Source organism: Melospiza georgiana, chromosome 7 (assembly GCF_028018845.1).
Source record: "Melospiza georgiana isolate bMelGeo1 chromosome 7, bMelGeo1.pri, whole genome shotgun sequence".
In the NCBI taxonomy this organism is placed as follows: domain Eukaryota; kingdom Metazoa; phylum Chordata; class Aves; order Passeriformes; family Passerellidae; genus Melospiza; species Melospiza georgiana.
In genome coordinates this window covers 35,043,723-35,064,111 of record NC_080436.1, presented here as the reverse complement: position 1 = coordinate 35,064,111, position 20,389 = coordinate 35,043,723, and the positions used below count along the sequence as shown (strand labels likewise).

The window sequence follows — 20,389 nt, the reverse complement described above, 5'->3', positions numbered from 1 at the left end:
CATTTGGCAAACTGACACCACCATCCAACATGAGGTTATGGCATTATTTGTGAAGAACAGCAGTGACTAAAATTAATTTCTACTTGGTTTAGTCCAAAGAAGGCAGTGATAAAAAGGAATTATGTAAAGGACACACGCTGACAAAAGTACATGTTGTGAAGCTGGTGGTCATCAAGATGTGGTAATTACCTTCTTTATTAGACTGTGGCCATCCATGACAAATTCTGGAGAATTAAGTGTACAGCCTTGGTGTGTACTCCTTCTGCATTACACTGGCCATCTCCAGAGCTGGCACAGGCAGGAGACAGACACAGGCTCTCTCCCCAGCAGAGAAAACTACAGGATGGGGAAGGCAACAGTACTCTTCTCTTGGCAGCTCCCATCAGATGTGTGAGGGACCTGCCTGCCAGCTGGAACAGTATGGGATTTATTCTTGGGAGAAGCAGATGAAACCTGCTTCCCACACCTCACAAGTTCTCTTTGTACCTCTTTCCAAATGCTTTGCTTTTTATGGGTTTCAAAAATGGCATTTTAAAGCTTTACTTTCACCTTAAGCTGGTTTGACATGAAAGCTCTCACAAGATCATCATCTCTTAAAATCACAACACCAGACATCTGCAGGACCAGCACCTCATGAATTAAAATCCAACAGGTTCCTCCAAAAAGGCACAACCCTACAGCTGTTTTAGGAGCTGACATGTGGGAAGAGAGACTTTGCAGAGCCCAGCAGTGGCTGTGGAGCTCTTGGTGTGCAGAACAGCAGCAGAGGGTGGCCAAGCCCTGGGGATCTCCAGGGAATTAGTGGCACCAGTCCTGGGTTGGCAGTGTGGAATTATTTCTGCACCTTCCTACTTACCATGCTGCATTCATTCTCCCCCAGTTCCGATTATCTGCTTGTCATGTCTGTATGTATTATTTTAATTTAAACAAAAAAGAGATTTCATGTTAGATCATGAAAGCCAGTGGCTGCTCAGATCAGCCTTTATTAGAGGCAGCTTCATCCCTCTGACAGCTCTGGCAATGATGGTTATAGAAATAACTGAACTTCATCCCTACCACTGTTCCGATGTTTCTCATTTTTATGCCCTTTATTTCTGTTTGGTTTTCATCATGTGAACACTCTCTCTTGATTCCTCACCTACAGAATACCAAATTAACTCATTTCATTACTCTTTTAGGAAGCGTTTCCCCCATCTACCCAGGTGACAGTCACTGCAGCACAGAGGGGAAAAAATCACCCAAACAACAAAACTCAACCCAGAAGCAGCTGCTGTCCAAAACCCCCAGAAAACAGCCCCAGACAACCTTGAACACCAAGGCTGAGGCACAGAGATTATTCTGGTTCAGAGCTGGATTTACTGGCTGAGCCATGCCCAAGCCTGCTGCTCACTCTGAACCAGAACTGTGTTACAGCCTGGGCATGAACCCACAGCAGCAATTCGCTGCCTCCCTCCTGCTCTTCACTCTGAAGTCAGTATCAAGAAAGGTTTCAGGCTTATTTAGGCATCCATCTGCTGGAAAATATCTTCCTTCTAGACGTACAAGAAATACTGATGTTGTTTTTGTAAACAGTGCCTTAAAAAACAGCAGCAGCAACAGCTCCTTCAGCTCAGTGCTGCTCTATTTCTCCTCTCCTGATTCCCTGTGATGGTGCTGCTCCTGTTTCTTTACAGCGGCCACCCTGCAGCCTGACAGCTGCAATCATTTCCCCCCCTAACTCACGCTGTAACTCTTCCCCAGTGCTGCAGACCTGCGCCCATACAGAGTGCTCTGGTTGTCTTTGCTGCCTCTGATCTCTCTCTGCTGTGGTGCCTCTTAATTTGCTGCTCCAAACCCACTGGAATTGGGTATCTTAATTATTTCTGACTGAATCCATTCCAGTGATATTGGAACGTTTGAGATATTTCAACTTTGTGTGCTTTGTATGCTCACCTCAGTGAGATGACATCCATGCACACACATATACAAATATTTCTAAAACAGACTCACTTTTTTCCCCCAAATAAAAATCTCAAATAACCCACTGATATTCTGTTCCACCTGCTTAGGTTGCCACTCAAAGCAATTCATAATACATTATGATAAGTAAAAGAAATTTTCTCATGATAGATTTATGAGAAGCATTTCTTAGGCAGTTCTCTAAAGAGTTCTGTTCCACCACTGTATGAAATATCATCTTTCCTTGGGCTGTGTGACAGCCTGGGTAATTAACTCTCAACAGAAACAAAGAAAGTGCCTTGTTTCAAAGTAGGATTAGTCAGAGGGGTTATCAACTTATCAGAGAAGGTAAAACGGGCTAAGTCTTTAGGCAGCTGAAGATCTATGTCTATAATAAAAAGAAATATAAGACAAAATAAAAAAAGAAATAGACTACCAAAAAAAAAAAAAAAGAAAGGAAGATGAAGAAGAAGTTATAGTAAACATCTTTCTTATATACAAGAAAGAAGATTTTACAATGAACATGGTAGAATACCAGCACAGGTTGCCCAGAGAACCTGTGGATGCCCCATCCCTGGAAGTGTTCACGGCCAGGTTGGATGGGGCTTGGAGCAACCTGGTGGAGCTCACTGGGTTCACATGACGACCTTTAAAAGGTCCCTTCCAACACAGACTGTTCTGTGAAGACTGAAGAACCTGCTGCATTCCATCCCCAGGAAGTGCTGTGAGTTATCCCTCAGTGAACCTCAGAATTTCCAAAGACATCCCATTGCTAAGAGGCTGCTCATTCCTTTTTCAGTTTCCTCACCTGTATTTCTTAATTATGCCAATTATAATCAAATACTGGCCAGATACAGAGCACTACACTTCCATATTGTCCAGAGGAAGCTGACTGTCCATACTACAAAACCAAGATGGGAACGTAACTTTCCTTCAAGCTCTCCTCACAGACTGCCATTACTCTTCTATCAACCACGTAGGGTTAATCCTACACCAAGCTATTTATTTAAAGAGCAAAGATTTCATTCAACCAAAATTTTCCTCCAAAAATGTTCCTGTGATGTGCCCTCTCTGCTCAGACAGAGAATGCCTTTATGGCTTTTTATGATGAGTAGTAAATAACATTGTACTCAGCTCATCCATTGCCTGTGAGACCAGGATTTTTTTTTTCTGTAGGAGCCAAGCAATAACTTGCTGTTGTCAAGGGACTAAAAAGACCCACAATAATCTCAGCTTTGGCATGCCTAGAAAACTTGTAGCTTTGGCATGATGCACAATACTAAACAAACAAAAGCCCCAAGGCCAATGTGCTATTAAAACAATCCATTAATAAAGAACTCTACATTCAAGCCACTATCCAGAGAAATAACCTTACCATAACAAAATATGAATAAAGTAAATAACATTTCTGAGCTACTGTTGCTCAGCTTGGGAGACCAACTCAAGGCTGAGTTTACACAGCTGGTTTTATCAGTGTCATCCTTAAATTTCCCACTCATCCATCACATCCCTCATTTTTCTCCCCTCTGTAAAACCTGGTACCAAACAATTGTTGTTTCCACAGAAAAAGATGTTCTCTACTTTTCAGCCATGTTCAGCCTGCTTTCCATGTATTCGTAGATTATTTATTGACGCTTCCTTTTACCTCCTTTTTAAAATTATTATTACTATTATTATTCCTCAAAGTCTCAAACACTGTTAAAATAAAGCTCATTTGATTCAGACAAAGCAGATGAGAACCTCTGTCCCACCTGGGCCATCAGCAGGCTCCTGAATGCCACACAGATGTCACAGGAGGTAATGACAAGAACACCAGGTTATTTAAGTGGGCACTTTGAAACATGCTACTGGGAACTGGCAGGGAAAATTGGTCTGGATTACCAAATAAGCCTTTTCTACATTTAAGTGCTATTGTTTTTCTACTGAGACACTGTCAACCTAGTGGGATGAGCAAATGCATTTATCTAGACTGCACAGCTCATTTTACTATGATTTATTCATTAAGAACAGTGTGCTTGTTGCTCAACAAGCCACAAATGGAGTCTCTAAAGTGTCTCTAACAAACAAAGGACCCACAGATCATGCGGGATGTCCTGGGAAGGCTCAGACACACAATGTGGCAGCCCTGACTCACCTCAATTCTCCTGTGCAGCCTGAGACAAGGCAACAGCAAGTGGATAAAGTGAGGACCATGCTCTGGTGGCTGTCATGGAATCACAGAAGGTTTGGGTTGGAAGGGACCTCAAACTCATCTTGTTCTACTCCCTACCATGGGCAGGAACATCTTCCACTATCCCAGGTTGCTCCAAGCTCTGTCCAACCTGGCCTGGGACACTGCCAGGGATGGGGCAGCCACAGCTCCTCTGGGCACCCTGTGCCAGTGTCAGAGAGGCACAAATACATGGTGCAGAAACTCCCATGGTCCCATTTTTGTTGTGCCACCCAGCAGAGTCAAGGCAAGAGGAGGCAGCTGGGTGATGGGCTGGGGGATGTCAGTGATGCCATAGGGGGCTGTGCTGGGAGAAGAAGGATATCAGTGCTTTTACAAGCAAACATCAGGGACACTTCCACCTGACTGTTGCACTTCCAGAAGATAAATTTGCTGTGGGTGCAAGGTCTGCACACAGCGTTAAACAACAGTGCCAGCAGCATTCCAAGAGGCTGCCTTAAAAGTGATGCGAAAATAAACATTTCTCCAGCAGCTTTGGAAACAGATGCACCTCTAATTGAATTGGCTTTAAACTCATTTGTATCCTCTCTAACATATTTCATGGTTTCAATTAACAAACTTCTAGCAGTTCTACCCTTGTTAGTAAACCTTGAGGTGCTTCATAAAACTCAAGGTCATTACTGTGAGAGGGACAATTCTGTGCATCACCACAGCTGCCACTGGCAATAACACTGCTAATTTCCCTTGGAGTCTGTGGGACAGGAGAGATCACCCTTTAACAAACTAGGGAGCAGCCGAGTGGACAGTGACACAGGAGAAATGTTTCTAATTACACAGACCAAAGGTAGAGGGGGAAAAAAAAATTGATTCATTTTGCAATTAATATTCACATTCACTTGATTACTGATTGTGAAATATCACAAAATAACGCCAGTAAATCCAAGCAGTGCTAAAAATGTAATAGCTAAAGACTTTATAAAGGAGACCTGGTGGACCACAGCATTTGGTGGGCCAAATTCTGCTCAGCTGAAGCTCTGGGATCTCCTGCAAGGCAAACCTTTTGCTTTACCTCAGGTTAAAACTCAGCATGGAGTACAGACTGCAGCTCAGAGACTTAACTCCACCAGCTGATCATACTTCTGTGGCTGAGGCTTTCCCAGTGTGCCAAGAATAAGGCAGCCACTGGCCATGGGCCACATGGCACAAACAAAGCTCCAGAAGCTTGTTTGCTGCAAGAGGAGCACCTTGTCCCAAATAATCCCCGCTCAAAACCTAAATCCTGCTTCAAGGCAGAAAATTATTAACTGAAGGGAACTAAACATAGTAAGTCTGGGTGACTTAAGTTGCTAAAAACTTGAGTTGCAGCTGAAAAGGATTTAATCTTGCCACAGAACAAATGTTTAATCTTCTTTTTTTACAGTACACAAGGATTTGAGAGATTTTACACATTATTAGTTTGCTGAGAAATTTAGGAGATAATCTAATTTGCATTCAGTAAATGCACAGCCAAAAAACCCAGCAAAAAATAACTTCCACATCAAATATTTTGCAAGGCTCAAATAATGGACCCTTAGCTAATTTATTCCCACTTACTCCACAAAAGATGCACACGCTCACGTTATCTGCTAGCAGACTGATTAGAGATTCTAAATAGACCAGAGAGGACTTGTAAAGAAGGCTGGTAAGTTTAACTCAACATTATTGTTATTGAAATTCATCCAAAGGTTGGTTTTATTGCTCAATTTCACAGACTCTATAAATCCCGAGGAGGCAGTTGGGCTGGTGCTGACTTTGCATTATGATTTCTAATTTCTTTTGATTCTGCATTACAGTTTTCTTCCTTAAAGAACTTCCAAGCATACACTTGGCATTAGATACAAGCCCTGGTAGTTGATATATTTAATCTTTTAACTCAATAAGGAAATCTCCATTAATTAGCACTTTCCTTGTAACAGATTGCAGAACAAGCTGAGAACTCTTCCGGAGAAGGAGCCTCGTCTGCTGCCTTCTGAGTGCAAATAAATAGAGCAAATAAATAGGGCTGCACACTGTACATCCATCTCACAGGGAACATGTGATAGAGGAGGGCAGAAATCCACTGCACAAGTCTGTCCAAAGCCAACTGTGGGAATGATGCTCCCTTTTCCCAGGGCTGCCCTCCCATGGTGAAGGGCTGGCCTGGCTGCTTGGGAGCTCTGACATCTTAACAAAGTCCTTACTCAAATAAAAAACCATCCACTGGGATCAATAGCAGTTAGGGGAGTAGCTCAGCTGTGTTTTTCTGTATACTTTGCTCATCACTCTGCCACTGGGAAAATCATCTGTTTTCTTCAAATAAAACAGAGTAGCTTTTTTGGTTTTTTCTCCTTAGCAGTGTTGGAATCCTCTATACATCAGGAAAAAGACTCAGCCCACTGTATTTTATTATGGATTGTTTACCATATATTTTTTCCAGGCTACTCAATTAATAGTATGAGCATGTTTTTAAAACAAACCCAAAACTGTGTTTATTTATTATTCTTATTATGATATTTACACAAGAAAACGAGACTTTTTTTAAAGCCTAAACACAAATTGTCCACAGACCATCAGATTCCCTTTTCTCTTACACCTGACTTCTCTCAGAGGCCTGATGGCACAGCAGCTCTGAAAATAGACGGGCACTGCAGAGTGCTCTGAAGATCAATACAGACTTGGGCAATTTGGACCTGGCAGGAAGAATCTTCCAGAGCCAAGGGTCCATCACTGGGAGAAAGCTGCCACCAAATATCACTGCAAGTATCTACCCCCCTCAGTAAATCACAGATGTCCTGAGGGTCAATGGTTTCAGGCTCTGCTGGAGCACACTAAGAAACTCAATTTCAGACTTTGGGGCTCTCCATGGAGAGCATCTTTCTGCCAATTTCTGAAGCCATGACATTGGGCACTGTCACCACAATATGCCACCTCATTTCTGCTGCCAAGCTGTGACCCCAAGACACAGACAAGCCTCATTTAGACACTTGCCTTGGACAACAGCATTATGGCTTTCATTTGACAAAATGGGACACGGAGATGCATCTCCCTGCATCCTGATAATTGTCATGTATTCTGCATTACAATATTGCTCTTATTTCAGACAAAATAAACCAGCAGATGACTCTGCAGAAGGAACACTAATTAGATCAGTGCACAATTAATACTATCAAGAGGGCTCACAGCAGCATAAAAAACATTTTTTTCTTTAAATGTACATTCCTAGTTCTTTAATTTACAAACTCAAGGGCCTCTGCTCACGAGCAGGTCACACAGGCACTGAAAGGGCAGGGGAAGATTGTGAGCCAGCTGTGACCTCCACAACCCCCTCCCCAGTGTCACAGGGGGTGAACGACACAGTGACCCCCCAAATCAATAATTAAAATCAATACTCTGCCTCAATCCCTTCTCCCATCCACACTAAATGAGAAGCCCAGCTGCAGACTTTAATTATAAAGGTGCTGTTTTAAGGATGCCACTAACCATTACCAGCACCAGGAAGATCCATGAGGGCTTACCCAAAATCCAGGTACCTGCTGCCAGGTCCCATCTGCTTGCATAAGGAGTTTCACTCCACCTATTAGAGGTCACCTTGCTGCAGAAGCATCTGACCTCCTTGAATAAAGCTCTACTATAAAAAACATCTGACAAAAACACAATTTTGCAGAAGGGAACAGTCCTGGTTCTCCACAGCTCAGGCACGGGGAGAGCAGTGACTCATTTATATGATGGAAAACCTTGAGAGGGAAACAGGACGTTTTTGTGACACTAGCAGGCCCCAGCACAGAGTATTGATGTACTGAATTTCTGATAGACTTTTTTTTCCATTTTGCAGTGTGACTTTGAGCTCCCTGGTTGTGTAGTTCAATCTCCTGTGCTGGAGGACTTCAGTGAATTCAGAAGCAGAAGGCAATGCAATCCTGTTAAACAACACCATTGTTAGTGGTCACTCCCCCATGTTAACCAAATACAAATGAGAGCCAAGATGTCACAGTGGGAATATCTGTCTGCACTGAGGGATATTTGAAGATTTGCAAACCAGCCTCTCAGTAATTTAATTTGCACCATCCTCATTTGCAAACCTTGGAGGACAGAGAGCTATTAAAGTGTATTTCAGGCCCAGGAAGAGACTAAGGTAGGATAAATTCTCTACTACTCATCAGCATCACAAGGATAATCCTCAGAACAGACTGAGCTGAAGTTTAGGTTTAATTTTAATTAAGTTGCTTCTGAAAATTTTCAGAATGTGTCAGGCATTAACCCCTTTAATGCCCACTGAACTCCACCACAGTACCTACTATGTCCAGCTGCCACAGGGCTCCCCAAGAGCAGTAAAGGTATGGAATTGTCACTCTCCACTCAAAAATTATTTGTCATCCTTTTATTTGCTTAAAATTCCTGTTCATCAGAGCTGCATAAAAGGCAAAAGGGTTAAAAAATGTTGCAAAAAACCCCACATAAGACATGAGAGGAATTCTATGAACTCCCACATCACTTCCCAGTGCAGCCACACATCTCACAGGGATCATGAAGCTCTCCATGAGCAGCAGAAGGACAGAGGTCTTAGGACTAGAATATGTAATTCATGAACAGGACTAGGCTAAATATTTCTTCATGCTTCCAATATAGCATATTAAATGGAATGACATGTAGGGAGAGAAAAATGTTAATTCTAAGTCTATCTTTGTATGGTAACATTTTATTAGAGCCTTGCCTCATAACAGGCTGTATTTGTGACAAATGTGTTATTAAGGCTGAAGAGACGGGCCACATTTCAAGGAAATTCTCTTTCCACAGGCTGCTGCAGAAATCAGGGCAGGAGATCACCCAGTGCATTAACCTGCTATCACAGCTCTCCTAAAGCTCCCACAGACTATTTCTACACTGAGTTACAATTTCTACACTAAAAACATTCCCAAGTCCCATGGAAGAGCTTTAATCAATCTGTAAAAAAACCACAAAACAAAAAATCTCCTAACTGAGCCCAATAATAGAAACAAAAGTGATGGACATGAGCAAGGGTGGGCAGAGGTGGTCCAGCAAGAGGCAGCTGATGGTGAATGTCAAACATGAGAAAGTCACTTTGAGGACAGTAAAAAGCCATTCCTTCACAAAGTCTGGCACTGCCACCTCTTCAAAGGGGTCATTTTATGGAATGCAGCAAAAAGCATAAAAGAAATTTGGTCAAGAAGATAAGCAATAAAGATGTGTATTTAGAGCCAAGGAGTAACAACAGACATCACTCTGACTAAATGCAGCACTTACAGAAGATGCTGCTCCAAAAGCCAAGTCTCTAAATATTTTTTCTTAAGATGCATGCTTCCTTTCTCTAAGAAGATAAAGACCTAGAAGAATGTGCATTTCTGTGTACTAATGCCTCAGGGGAAGTCTCACCTTGCCTTAAATAAGCTTCTTTGATAGCCAGTTTGACCCATTCAGAAATAACTTTTTTGATGGCTGTTTATCTTTGATTCTGTTGCCAGAAAAACACAGAGAACTCAATGTCTGAACAGTTGTCCTGTGATCCAATTTCATTTGATAAGTCTTTTAACATCCATACAGGAAGAACCGTGGCCAAATTTTCTCATGGTGAACAGATTTTGAAAAAGAAAAAAAGAAAAAAAAGCAGCAAAGGAAAAGATAAGGAATAAATCATCATTCTTTGAGCACTGTTTTGGGAGCAATATGTAAAAATCCTATAGTCAAACAAGAAGTGGAGGCCAGGTCCTTCCCAGGCTCTGTGTCTGTGTTACAGCTCCCCTGGCAGCCAGAGCTGTAATTAAAAGTGTCACCACACACCCAAGGAGACATGTAGGAATGTCAGAGAGTCCAGAACAGAACCCAGCCACGATTTCAGAGCTAAATTTAGAAGCTATTTAGCTGTGAGAGAGCAGAAAACAGTCAAAGGTGGCAGTGGCTTCAGAGAGTCCTGAAGTGGGGACTCGAGGGCAGGACAGTCCAGTGATCCAGCCTTAATTCCCATGTCAGAGGGTGGGATAGACAGAAAATAAGGTCAATTTTTAGCTGAAGTTTCTTCCTCAAGCAGTCTTTGAAAAGCTTTCCAGTAGCAATACAGCCATTAATAAAATCCAGTCATGTAATAAAAAGGACATAGAGAGACTGTGCCGGTTTTGGCTGGAGTAGAGTTAATTTTCTTCACAGTTCCTGGTATGGGGCTGTGTTTTGGATTTGTGCTGTAATGTTGATAAAACAGGGATGTCTTTGTTATCTTTGGGAAGTGATTACAGTGAGCCTAGCTGGGTTCTGAAATCAACAGGTTGCACTAAAAACTGAAATTTCAATATAAAATGTCACTCAGACTAAGAACGAAATTAAACTTTGGAATATTTTCAAAAACACAGAGAAATGTCTGTTCAGAAAAGCTTGTATTTCTGAAGGTTTTCAAAATCAGGGATTTCTACATTTTCACTCCTTAAAATAAAATTTACTGGATGTGCAAAAATGTGTACCACAGTAATTACTAAAACTGATACACTTCCAAAAATAAACAAGCACCTATTCAGTGTTGCATTTTCAACCTTTTTATTTAAATTTTTCCCCCCAAACCTTGTAGAAAGAGCAAGTTTGCTTTCAGATCAGGACAGATCTAACTCATATTCCTTTAACCTATTAGGCTCTGCTTATGGCTTTTGAGCTATGTAAATAAAAAACTGCAGAATACTTATTAAAATCTAAGGATTTAAAACTACCTGAAAACAGCTCATTTTCTCTTAAAATGGGGGGAGTCAATCCCAGCCTTTTTATTTTAGGATGGGTCAGTCCACCAGAAGCTGGAGCTCACAGGAGACTGCACTGGTTAGAGTAAGGAGGTGTCTGAGCATCCCTGCTGTGCCCTTCATAAATTCAGAGATAATTAAAGCTTTTTAAGGTGAGTGCAGGTCACAGCTAAGCACTCTGTGATTTAAAACCAGGATCTATTTGTCTGTGGTGCCTTTTTCTTCCAGGTTCCTGTTGTTGTGAGCACAGCAGAATTTGAATAGGATAAGCACTGTTCATAAACTCCTGCTTTCCATAAATTGCTCGTCGGATCAAAAGCAGAACCTCCATGCAAGTGCACAGAAATCTCCAGCTTTGATTTTGGAACAGATGAGGCACCCTGTGTTCTTCTAAGATTAAAAAAACCCTGTTGGCATTGCACACAAGAGAGAAGGAAAGGGACGATGGGAAATTGTTCAAAACAAAGGAGATGGAAATTCAAAAATAGTATGAGCAGCTCAGATGACAGATTGAGAAGCGGATGAACTGCAATTAAAAGGACAATTTCATGGCCAAGGAGGATGCTCCAGACACAGTTAGAAAATGAAGACCCTCTGGACTAGCAGTGAGCTCAACTCAATACTTCTGATGTGAAGGAAAATGGAGGCAAACCACCAATTATAATTTTGTAATGTATTTAGAGGTTGTTACCTCTATCCATGATTTCATAGGTGCATTTCCAAATTAAAGGAAGAAAAACAAGGGTGAACCAAACCTGGGAGAAAATCACTAGCTCAACTGGAAAATGCAGGTCACTCATTTCTCAAGCTTATTGAACAGGTGATCAAGGAAAAAGGTGACGCCACCAAAATAGAGCAGTTTATCACAAAAGCCAGCCATGGAAAAAAAAAAGTGTACTCTTTTTTCCTGCAGAAAAGATTTGATATAGAAGGAAATAAAATCCAGAAAAGCCTGTGATTAGTATTTTTAAGCTTGTAATATCTAATGACCATGAGCTATCACACAATTAAATGGCAGTGAGGATGGGTAAATCAGTCAGTGGTGATCAGTGTGCCCACTACAGCTGACCCAAAGTGTTGACACCAGGCTTGCTCAGCTCTGGTGGCTCAGGGCAGAGGTCCCTCCCTCCAGCCTGGGCTTCAGGTCCTGGGACAGAACAAACTGCAGACCTCAGGCAGGTAGATAGAGCATTTCCAAAAAGGAACAGCTGGAATGCCTCTGTCTTCACTCTTTCTGCACCTTGGGATAATCTGCTTGCAGTAACTACACCAATGGGGAGAAACTGTGCATTTCCAGTTGGGAAGGTATGCTTAAAGGGTTAATATATTTGTAGATAATAGGCTTAGGACAGTTGGAGTCTAAACTTGTAGGAAATACAGATGAACAAACTTAATTGGGTTTTTGTTTAGGCTCCCCCCTCACTCTCCAAGCTACAAAAGCAGAATTACTGCAAAAAGCGTCAGAGCAGGGCCCCAGAAACAAAACCCTTCTGAGCAGTTTATTTCCACACCAGACTCAAGTGAACGGTACATTCACTTGACAACTTTGATACTCTCACATAATAGGTCACATTGACCAAGTGAAATAAACCTTACTCAAGTTTAAGTTCACAAGGTTTCAGTCAGGGAAAATGAAAATCACAGCAGCAAGGAGGCACAAGCCCAGAGTTTGCTCTCCACAAAAGCTACAAGCTATTCTGTTCTACACCATTTTTATTGTCCTACACCATGTACTCAGGACATTATCAAACCTGGGACAAATTTGCTCCTACTCTTGAGGGCCAATTTACATCCCTACATTTCTCTTTCTACATTCTGCAGTTCTTCAAAAGGACCCATCAAAAAGCTGAGGTCTAAGTCTTACAACTTCTCACTTCTGTTCTGGTTCAAGGGAAAGGAAGGAAAAGCACTGTCCTGCAGAAGGAAAAGAGCAGGAAACAAAGAGAAGTCAGAAGACCTGAAAGGAGTAAAAGAGGAAGCTGCTTATCCCCATCTCATAAAGCAAGAACAATGCCCAGACACCACCGTGATTGGCATTCCATATATAAGACAATGGATTAATTAGCCATAATCATGGCCAGCCAGCAAATGTTAAAAGGTCACCTGATACTAATGGTGAGCAAGACAAACTGAGCTGCTTTAAAAAAACACTGTCATGAATAATTTCTGAGGGCTTAGCAATTCTTCATGCTTCTGTAAATTGCTCTTCTCCATTATGGTTGAAAAGCATTCTGCTAATTATTAATTGGATAATGATTTGTTTCTATCACTAATTCAATAAGGTGTTCAGAAGTGCATTTTGAAAGTTCCCAGCTCTAGAGACCATAAATATCAGACTTGTCTTTGTGTAACCTTGGAAGGCAGGTCCCAGGTGATAGAAGTGGAGCCTGTGAAGCTTCTGCCCATTTTTAGTCAGTCTATGCCCAAAGTCACTGACCACCCCTCTGCCTCTGACGTGGGCCCTGTGCCAAGGCAGTGCCACAATCATTTTTGCTCACATAAAAACCTGAAGACAACAAAGTGAACAATATTCCCCTGGAGCTACCACTCCCTACTACCTCCCTAAGAGAAGCCAGACCATTAAAAATGCCACATAAATATCACTGACAGAAAACAGGCTTCAAGGTTATTTAGAAAAGCCCCACGCATAGACAACCTCCCCTTTTTAACAGTGATAAAAACCCTGAGTGTTTCAAAAGAGCAAGTCATGCCACAGGCAAACCCACCTTCAAAACCCAGCAGCTCCCTTTTTGCAGGAGAAAAGGTAATGTGGGGGAAAGGTACACTACTCCTCCTTCATGGGCCACAGAGGCACAATCAGTTGGTACAAGAGCACATTGTTGAAACACAAACCATGGAAAGCTGCTTTATGAACCTGTGCAGCCAGCTGGAACAGCCATCAACAGCTGCAAGAGGAATTCACTCCAGGACTGAATCACTTCATTAAGGTGGAGGGTTTTTCTCCTTTTATTACACGTGGCTCAGGCTGCTGATCCCCATCATGAAGACCCTCCAGAGAGCTGATTTCTCTGCTCCCTCATACCCTCAGGAACATTTGTGGTGCCCGCTGTATGACAATCTTTTGGCTGGAAGTCAGAGAGCAGCAGTGGTTTGGGGGCAGCCCAGATGGAGATTTCGCTCCTATAATAAAGGCTTATGTCTGTGATAAGTGATAGGACAAGGAAAAATGGCTTCAAATGCACAGCTAACAGGGTTAGATTTGATACCAGGAAGAAATTTTTAACTGTGGTGAAGCTCTAGCACAGGTTGCCCAGAGAAGCTGTGAGTGACCCATCCCTGGAAGTGTTCAAGGCCAGGTTGGACAGGGCTTGGAGCAACCTGGGAGAGTGGAAAGGAGCTGAAATGAGATGATATTTAAGGTCACTTCCAACTTAAACCATTCAATGGACTGCATATCATGGAAAATGGGAAAAAACACCCAAATGGAACGACACACCCTGCTGTCCTTGATTTTAATTCTGTTCTCTTTCTGATATAGGTTACTTGATTATACAAGAAATGTAAGTGTCCCAGGAAGCAGGGACATGAGAATCTACTCTAAGAATTTATGAAAATACACTCTGTGAATTTGAGCTTAACATGGGCACATAACGGTGGGAGGACACCATTGGTTGCTGAAACCATGCGTGCCTGACATGAGGGACAGCAGGTGACATCACAGGCATTTTGTAATTAAATATAATTGTCTCTAGAAAATTGTAAATTCCTTCATTGAAAACAACCATGCAAACCTCCAAACTTAGTGAAAGGAAATAAAAATTTCTAAACAAGTAAAAGCAAAAGTAGGAGACATCTTCTAACAAAATGCTGACTGAAACAAATACACCTCCTCCAAAGCTTTTACTTTTATGGGATTTTTAGGGAAATGTCTCTGGTATTCTGGCACTATAGTCAACCTGAGACTTCTCGTGCTTCATTTTCATAGCAGAAATGCCAGCAGACCCTTACACTGAGGAAAACCTCAGTATTAAAGAGCAATAAGTAGATATTTGAAGAACTGTGTTCCACACCCAGGACAAACTTGTGAGAGCTATTCCAGCAAGCACACACCTCAGATAAGCTCCCCAGTGAGCCACAGAGTGCTATTCACAGGTGTTGTGTGCTGTTCTACACTCCTTACCCGAAGTGCTACAGAGAGATGGCTCCACCAGTCTGCCGCTCCTGTCGTAGCAGGCGATGGCTCGCAGCCGCACGCCCTGGCCACACTCCCTGGCCGCTCCCTGGGCCGCCATTCCCAGCTGCAGCTCGGCTGGACTCCCTCTGATAATGCAGTCAGACCAATTCCCATGGGGCTGGGAGGTGAACGCCTCGCAGGGGCACGGCTCCGTCTCAACTTGAGGATAAAGTTCCGTGTTCTGGCATTTGTCGCGCTTTCTGCTTCGCCCTGTTCCGACCACAGGAATCGGCACGTTAGCTCAACATCTGCTGCTCTTGATAACAACACGTCATAGTATTTATACTTGCATGAATTCAACACATTAGAACCAAGACAATCTGAATGTTAATATTCAGGGATGTTTCTGAGGCATCTATTAGCTGCTGCCAGTGCTCTGGCATGCAAGGACAACGTACTTATCTCCAGGGGCAACCAGAGAACTTGGAAATATTGTTCTGATGGGTAGATGAAGGAGTAAAATATAAAGTCTCACTCTAGAAATGGTCTGCCCAGAAACTGCTTTGTAATTTCATATAATATCATTTTCCCCTAATTATCTGATGGAAATAAATTGATTGTTTTCTATTTGTTCGCAATCAATGGTTGCCAGGACAACTTCCGGAGGACCCTAAATTAGCTACAACTTCTTTGAGATTTCTTTACAAATTAGTTAAAGATGAGCTGTGCACACAAACCATGCTTTGAAGAAAACAGAAAAAGATAATCCTCAGTGAATTATTAGTGCTGGAAAGCATTTCAATGGTTGTGTTTGCTTTCATGTTTTCCTTTGCTCTGTTCCTTCAACAGGTTTTAAAAGAAAGCTCTTTCAGAAGTTTTAGAAAGCAGCAGCAGCATCCAAATAAACCCACAGTACAGCTCTCTGCAATTGCACTCTCCATGCCCTTGTCCTGCAGGACTTCGAGGCATGAGAAGGGGTTGGTCCCCAGTACAAGAAGAAATAATGCAAAACAGACAGTTCAAGCTCTCTGCATCCCTACAACTGCTCAAGGGAACAAATGTCTGTACACAGCCTCCAAAGATAAAAATCAATGCTTTTCTTGGCACAGGTCAGCCAGCATGCCGTGGAACAATCTTGATGCTGGCTGAGCTCAGGAATGTCTTTGCATTTGGCATCAGCAACAAACTGTATCTGCATGCCATCCTCAAAATATTCCTTGGGAATCTTGGATGCACTAAAAACAGTTTTGCAGAAGGTTTTTAAAGCTTTGATGCCAGAATAAATGTTTTCTCTTCATTGCACACAAATAAGATACTAAAACCAAAAGATAAGTTATGTAACTCAACAATTCCCTTTCCAGACTGGAACCAAGAGCCATTTCACCCCAGACACGCTGGGTCTCATCAATGCCTGTTTCCATACAAATATGTACCTGCCAAAGAAAGGCCCCTGACTGTAGACCCTTAATATCACCATCCTTCAAGCCCCAGCTCTTTCAAAATGGTATTTTCAGAGTTCTGGGGAATGTAGAATTTGCCAGCACAAAATCATGCCAAAAAAAAATCAATCAGCATCTTTATAGTTTGGTAGATAAATCTATGGTTACATTTTAAGAATATATTTATGAGGAAATGCAGGTACAACTCTCCATACTTCAAGGAAAGTCTTTTAAGAGACTTTAACTAGATTGAGAGCTCTCTAATGGCATTTCCAGCCTTTTCTGTTTGAGAAGCCATGAGCAGCAACAAACTCTATGTTCAGTTGTGTGCTCTGCATTGTGTTAGTAAACATGGGAATTTGGGATTTGCCCACGTTTTGCCACCATGACACGAAGCACAACACACTGAGGTAAGGATGTTAATAACCTCATACTTATGTGATTGTTTTTTTTAACAACTTGCCCTGCCATCTGTTTTGTTGGAATCTTCCTCCTAAATGAAGCTGCTATGAAAGCCCTATTTTAAGAGGAAAAGTGACATTGATCCCATACTCTTCCCACAGAAATATTTTTAGAATTAGTGGTAGTGATATTTTTATCATCTTTACAGACTGCTTTAAAGATCACTGCTAAAAATACCATCTCCAAAATTTTTTGAGGACATAAACCCATCAATTAAATAGAATTTCCTTTTTTAATTACATTTCTGAATACTAAGAAACATTATATATTAAATATTATCAGGTAGTACATACTGTAAATAAAATTATGGAAAACATTAAAAATACAGAAAGTGCTTTGCATCCACAATGCAGAGAATTAACTGACTGTATTAATTAACTGAAGACTCACCTAAAAATGGTGTTTCCATTATAATGTCTTTGAATTTTGATATGTTCTGTAATAAGTCCTTCACTTAAGTAATGACTAGTTTCGTATGTAGAGTCAATGATGAATTACAAAGTAAAATGAATTATACTATTAAAAATTGAGTGGAGAGCACGCAAATATTCAGCAAACAATTAGAAGATTTCCATTAAATGACATTAGCAATGAACTCTTATAATGAAGCCAAAGCATTCACTTGAGAATAGACACACGCAGTTGATGAACAAGAGGTACAATTCATGCACACTTACAGAGAGGTGAAATGCAAATGGATCAAGGTCTCTTAACATCACAAAATACTTTTGAAAATAGCATTTTCCCTAATCTTTGAGTTCTTGCAGATGAGATTTTTTTCAAGACTTGTGTCTATTTTTCAAGAAGCATTTATGCAAATACAAGTTGGCACCTGTCTCACTGAGTTCCCCTTTTGAGAGGGGGCCAAACCAAAGCCAGTGTCTGATTTGGCTGTCCCCTTCTCCTCTCTGGGGCACTGTCACATCCCCACCTGGGACATTCACTGCATGTTCACCACTTGCTTTTCAGGACACCTTCACTGGCCACAGGCTGAGACCACGAGCTCCATCCTGGCAGGAAAAATGGAACCCAGCAAGGTCGGATGGGGAGACTGCTGGTGCTTGGTCACAAATGCAGTGCAGGTGAGGAGACAAACCAACAGAACCTGGGCATTAGAAATCACTTTTGGTCCACTTAATTGAACAGATCTCCATCTGACGTAGAACAGAGTAAGAAAGGGGATAGATAGGGCTGTACTGTTTTGTAACTTGCACAATGCTCATAAAGAAAAATCAGATTTAGAACTACCTGTAAGTAATTATTAATTATTTTTTACATATTTTTTGTAAGACCAGGCACCTATTATTTTGCTAGGGATCAAGCATTTCTCCTACTATAAACCTACAGGCACTGGCATAGAGAACACTTTAGAATATGTTCTTTGCCAGAAACTACAGAGCATTGTATAATACTGGAGAGTTTTAGTGAAAAAGAAATCTTTATCCTTTAATGAGCCACACTGACAAATGGCAGCTTGAAACCAGCATAAATGTGTACTGTAATTGTTATTTAGCAAAACATACAGAACATTCCAGCAGTAACAAATGGAGTAAGAAGACAGCCATGCAGCCAAGGACAAGTGAGTCTTGGAGGAAGGAGCAGTGGTGGCCACCACGTTTTACTGCCCTCCAGGTCCCAGCTTTTATCTCAGCAGATATTCTTACAGCAATTTTAGCACTCTACTCCACAGTCAAAATCTTTGAAGTTTCATCCCTATTAAAGGAGCAACTCAAGCCAGGTACATATTAGCTCTCAAACACAACACAGAAACATGAAAAGATGTGACTGTTGAGAAGAACAATAACAGCAAATTTCTTGTAAACCATGTAAGCACAATATAATTCTTTTTTACTTAACTATGCACGTGGGGGAAGACAACTCCCAGCAAAACATGCAGTTCCAAACTATTCATATTAAGGAGTTTTAAAGCTTTTCAGTTTGGTCAGCATTCAAATAATGTAATAACAAACCTCAACAGCAAGCATGGAAGACCGATCCATCAAATGGTTTGAACTGGTGAGTTTAATGAACACATGTAAAAGATCAAACAAAGCTGCTCTAATGGTACTGGGTTTTCTTTATTCATGGTATTAATTTGCCCTGTTGAACTGGGGCATACCGCTGAGCACAAAACTCCCAATTTTAAACTTCCTCCAGAAAATCACACTGATTTGTACTCCTGTATATGTATTTTCTGCATGCTTCCCAGATTAATAGGTCAGATAAACTTGCACAAAGCCTGGTCCCTGTTTAATTTGGTTTACATTTAAAACCTTTATACCTTTTCTGCACTTCTCTTGTACTGGAATGTGTATAAGGCTGGCAATGATCAGTGCCAGATGAAAAAGTAATGAAGGATGTTCTGGATTTTCCCACCACTCCAACACTGCAGAGGCATTATTCCCAATCAGACAAATACTGTAAAAGATTATACCTGTGAGCGAGCGCCTCCTGCTCCTGACTGTGTCACAGTCAGAGGAGCAGGCTGTGAATTTAGACCAGGGGGTGAAAGTGCAGTCATCCTTGCAGGGAATGTGGCACTCCTGGACCAGGGCTGGCATGGCTCCTGCCCACCGCACGCAGTCCCCGACGGCAGCAGAGCCGCCCTGCTCCGACAGGCACGTCACAGCTGCAAGCAAGGGCACAGAAAACACAGAAAGCCTTAAGTTCTCATATATATATTTACTGCATTACACTCTGGGCAGTCAGTCCTGGTGTTCTGTGCGAGACTCACTCCCCTGGATTAACAGGATAAAGCTGATTTGGTTTTAGGGCATTGTTCGTGTGTCACTCAGTGAGTGAAGCTTCACTAAACCATAAAGACACGTTCTTGTTTGACCAGTGTGTTATCTAAATGATGATATAAACTCAATATTCTCAAGGAGCAGTCATTTTAAAGGTTGTGGGAACACTTTAACCAATGATACGTTGTACAATCAAGCAAGAAAATAGGTAACACTGTGGCCATGAGCCAGAAAACATATTTGGTCGAGGCCAGGATACACAAGCTGTGATGCGCTTGCTACTCATGGAATTGAAACTGTGGTTAAAAAAAAAAAAAAAAAGCCCCTAAAAACTATAAAAGAAAGCTTCTTTTTCCAAAACCATCATTTCTTCCATATTTCAGATGAAAGGAGTGACTCAGTAGATGCCACAGCTAAATGCTTCCTTCAGCAAGGTGTAAGTACCAGATCTGTCCCCCCCACATTGAGCTCCCTAAATATTGTGATTCCTCTTATACTCTCCCACTTTGTCTGCTGTCCTTTTTTAGAAGTAATAATTAATTTTTCACAGTGGATATTGGTACTGTATAGCCATGATAGAGAACAAAAGTATTCAATGTATGAATCTGAGTCACAGGAAACCTAGGATAAAACTTGCTAAATTCAGTGAATTAATAGTAAGTAATTATAATAAATAAAAATAGCCTGCACATCATGGAGTCTTTCATTTCATTAATAATAATTAATTCTCATAAAACCTCCAAGATTAT

The 20,389-nt window shown here is 41.5% G+C and overlaps 1 protein-coding gene across 3 annotated transcripts in view; it reads right to left on the bottom strand.

Annotated features, from left to right (window-relative positions):
• THSD7B (thrombospondin type 1 domain containing 7B) overlaps positions 1-20,389 on the bottom strand; it is a 298,829-nt gene that overhangs the window by 76,369 nt on the left and 202,071 nt on the right. For all 3 annotated transcript variants that reach the window (XM_058027753.1, XM_058027754.1, XM_058027755.1), the window contains exons 14-15: positions 19,331-19,525; positions 15,002-15,265 (exon numbers count right to left, since the gene is read on the bottom strand). In XM_058027753.1, coding sequence (XP_057883736.1) covers positions 15,002-15,265; positions 19,331-19,525 — 459 coding nt within the window. The remainder of the gene's footprint in view (positions 1-15,001; positions 15,266-19,330; positions 19,526-20,389) is intronic.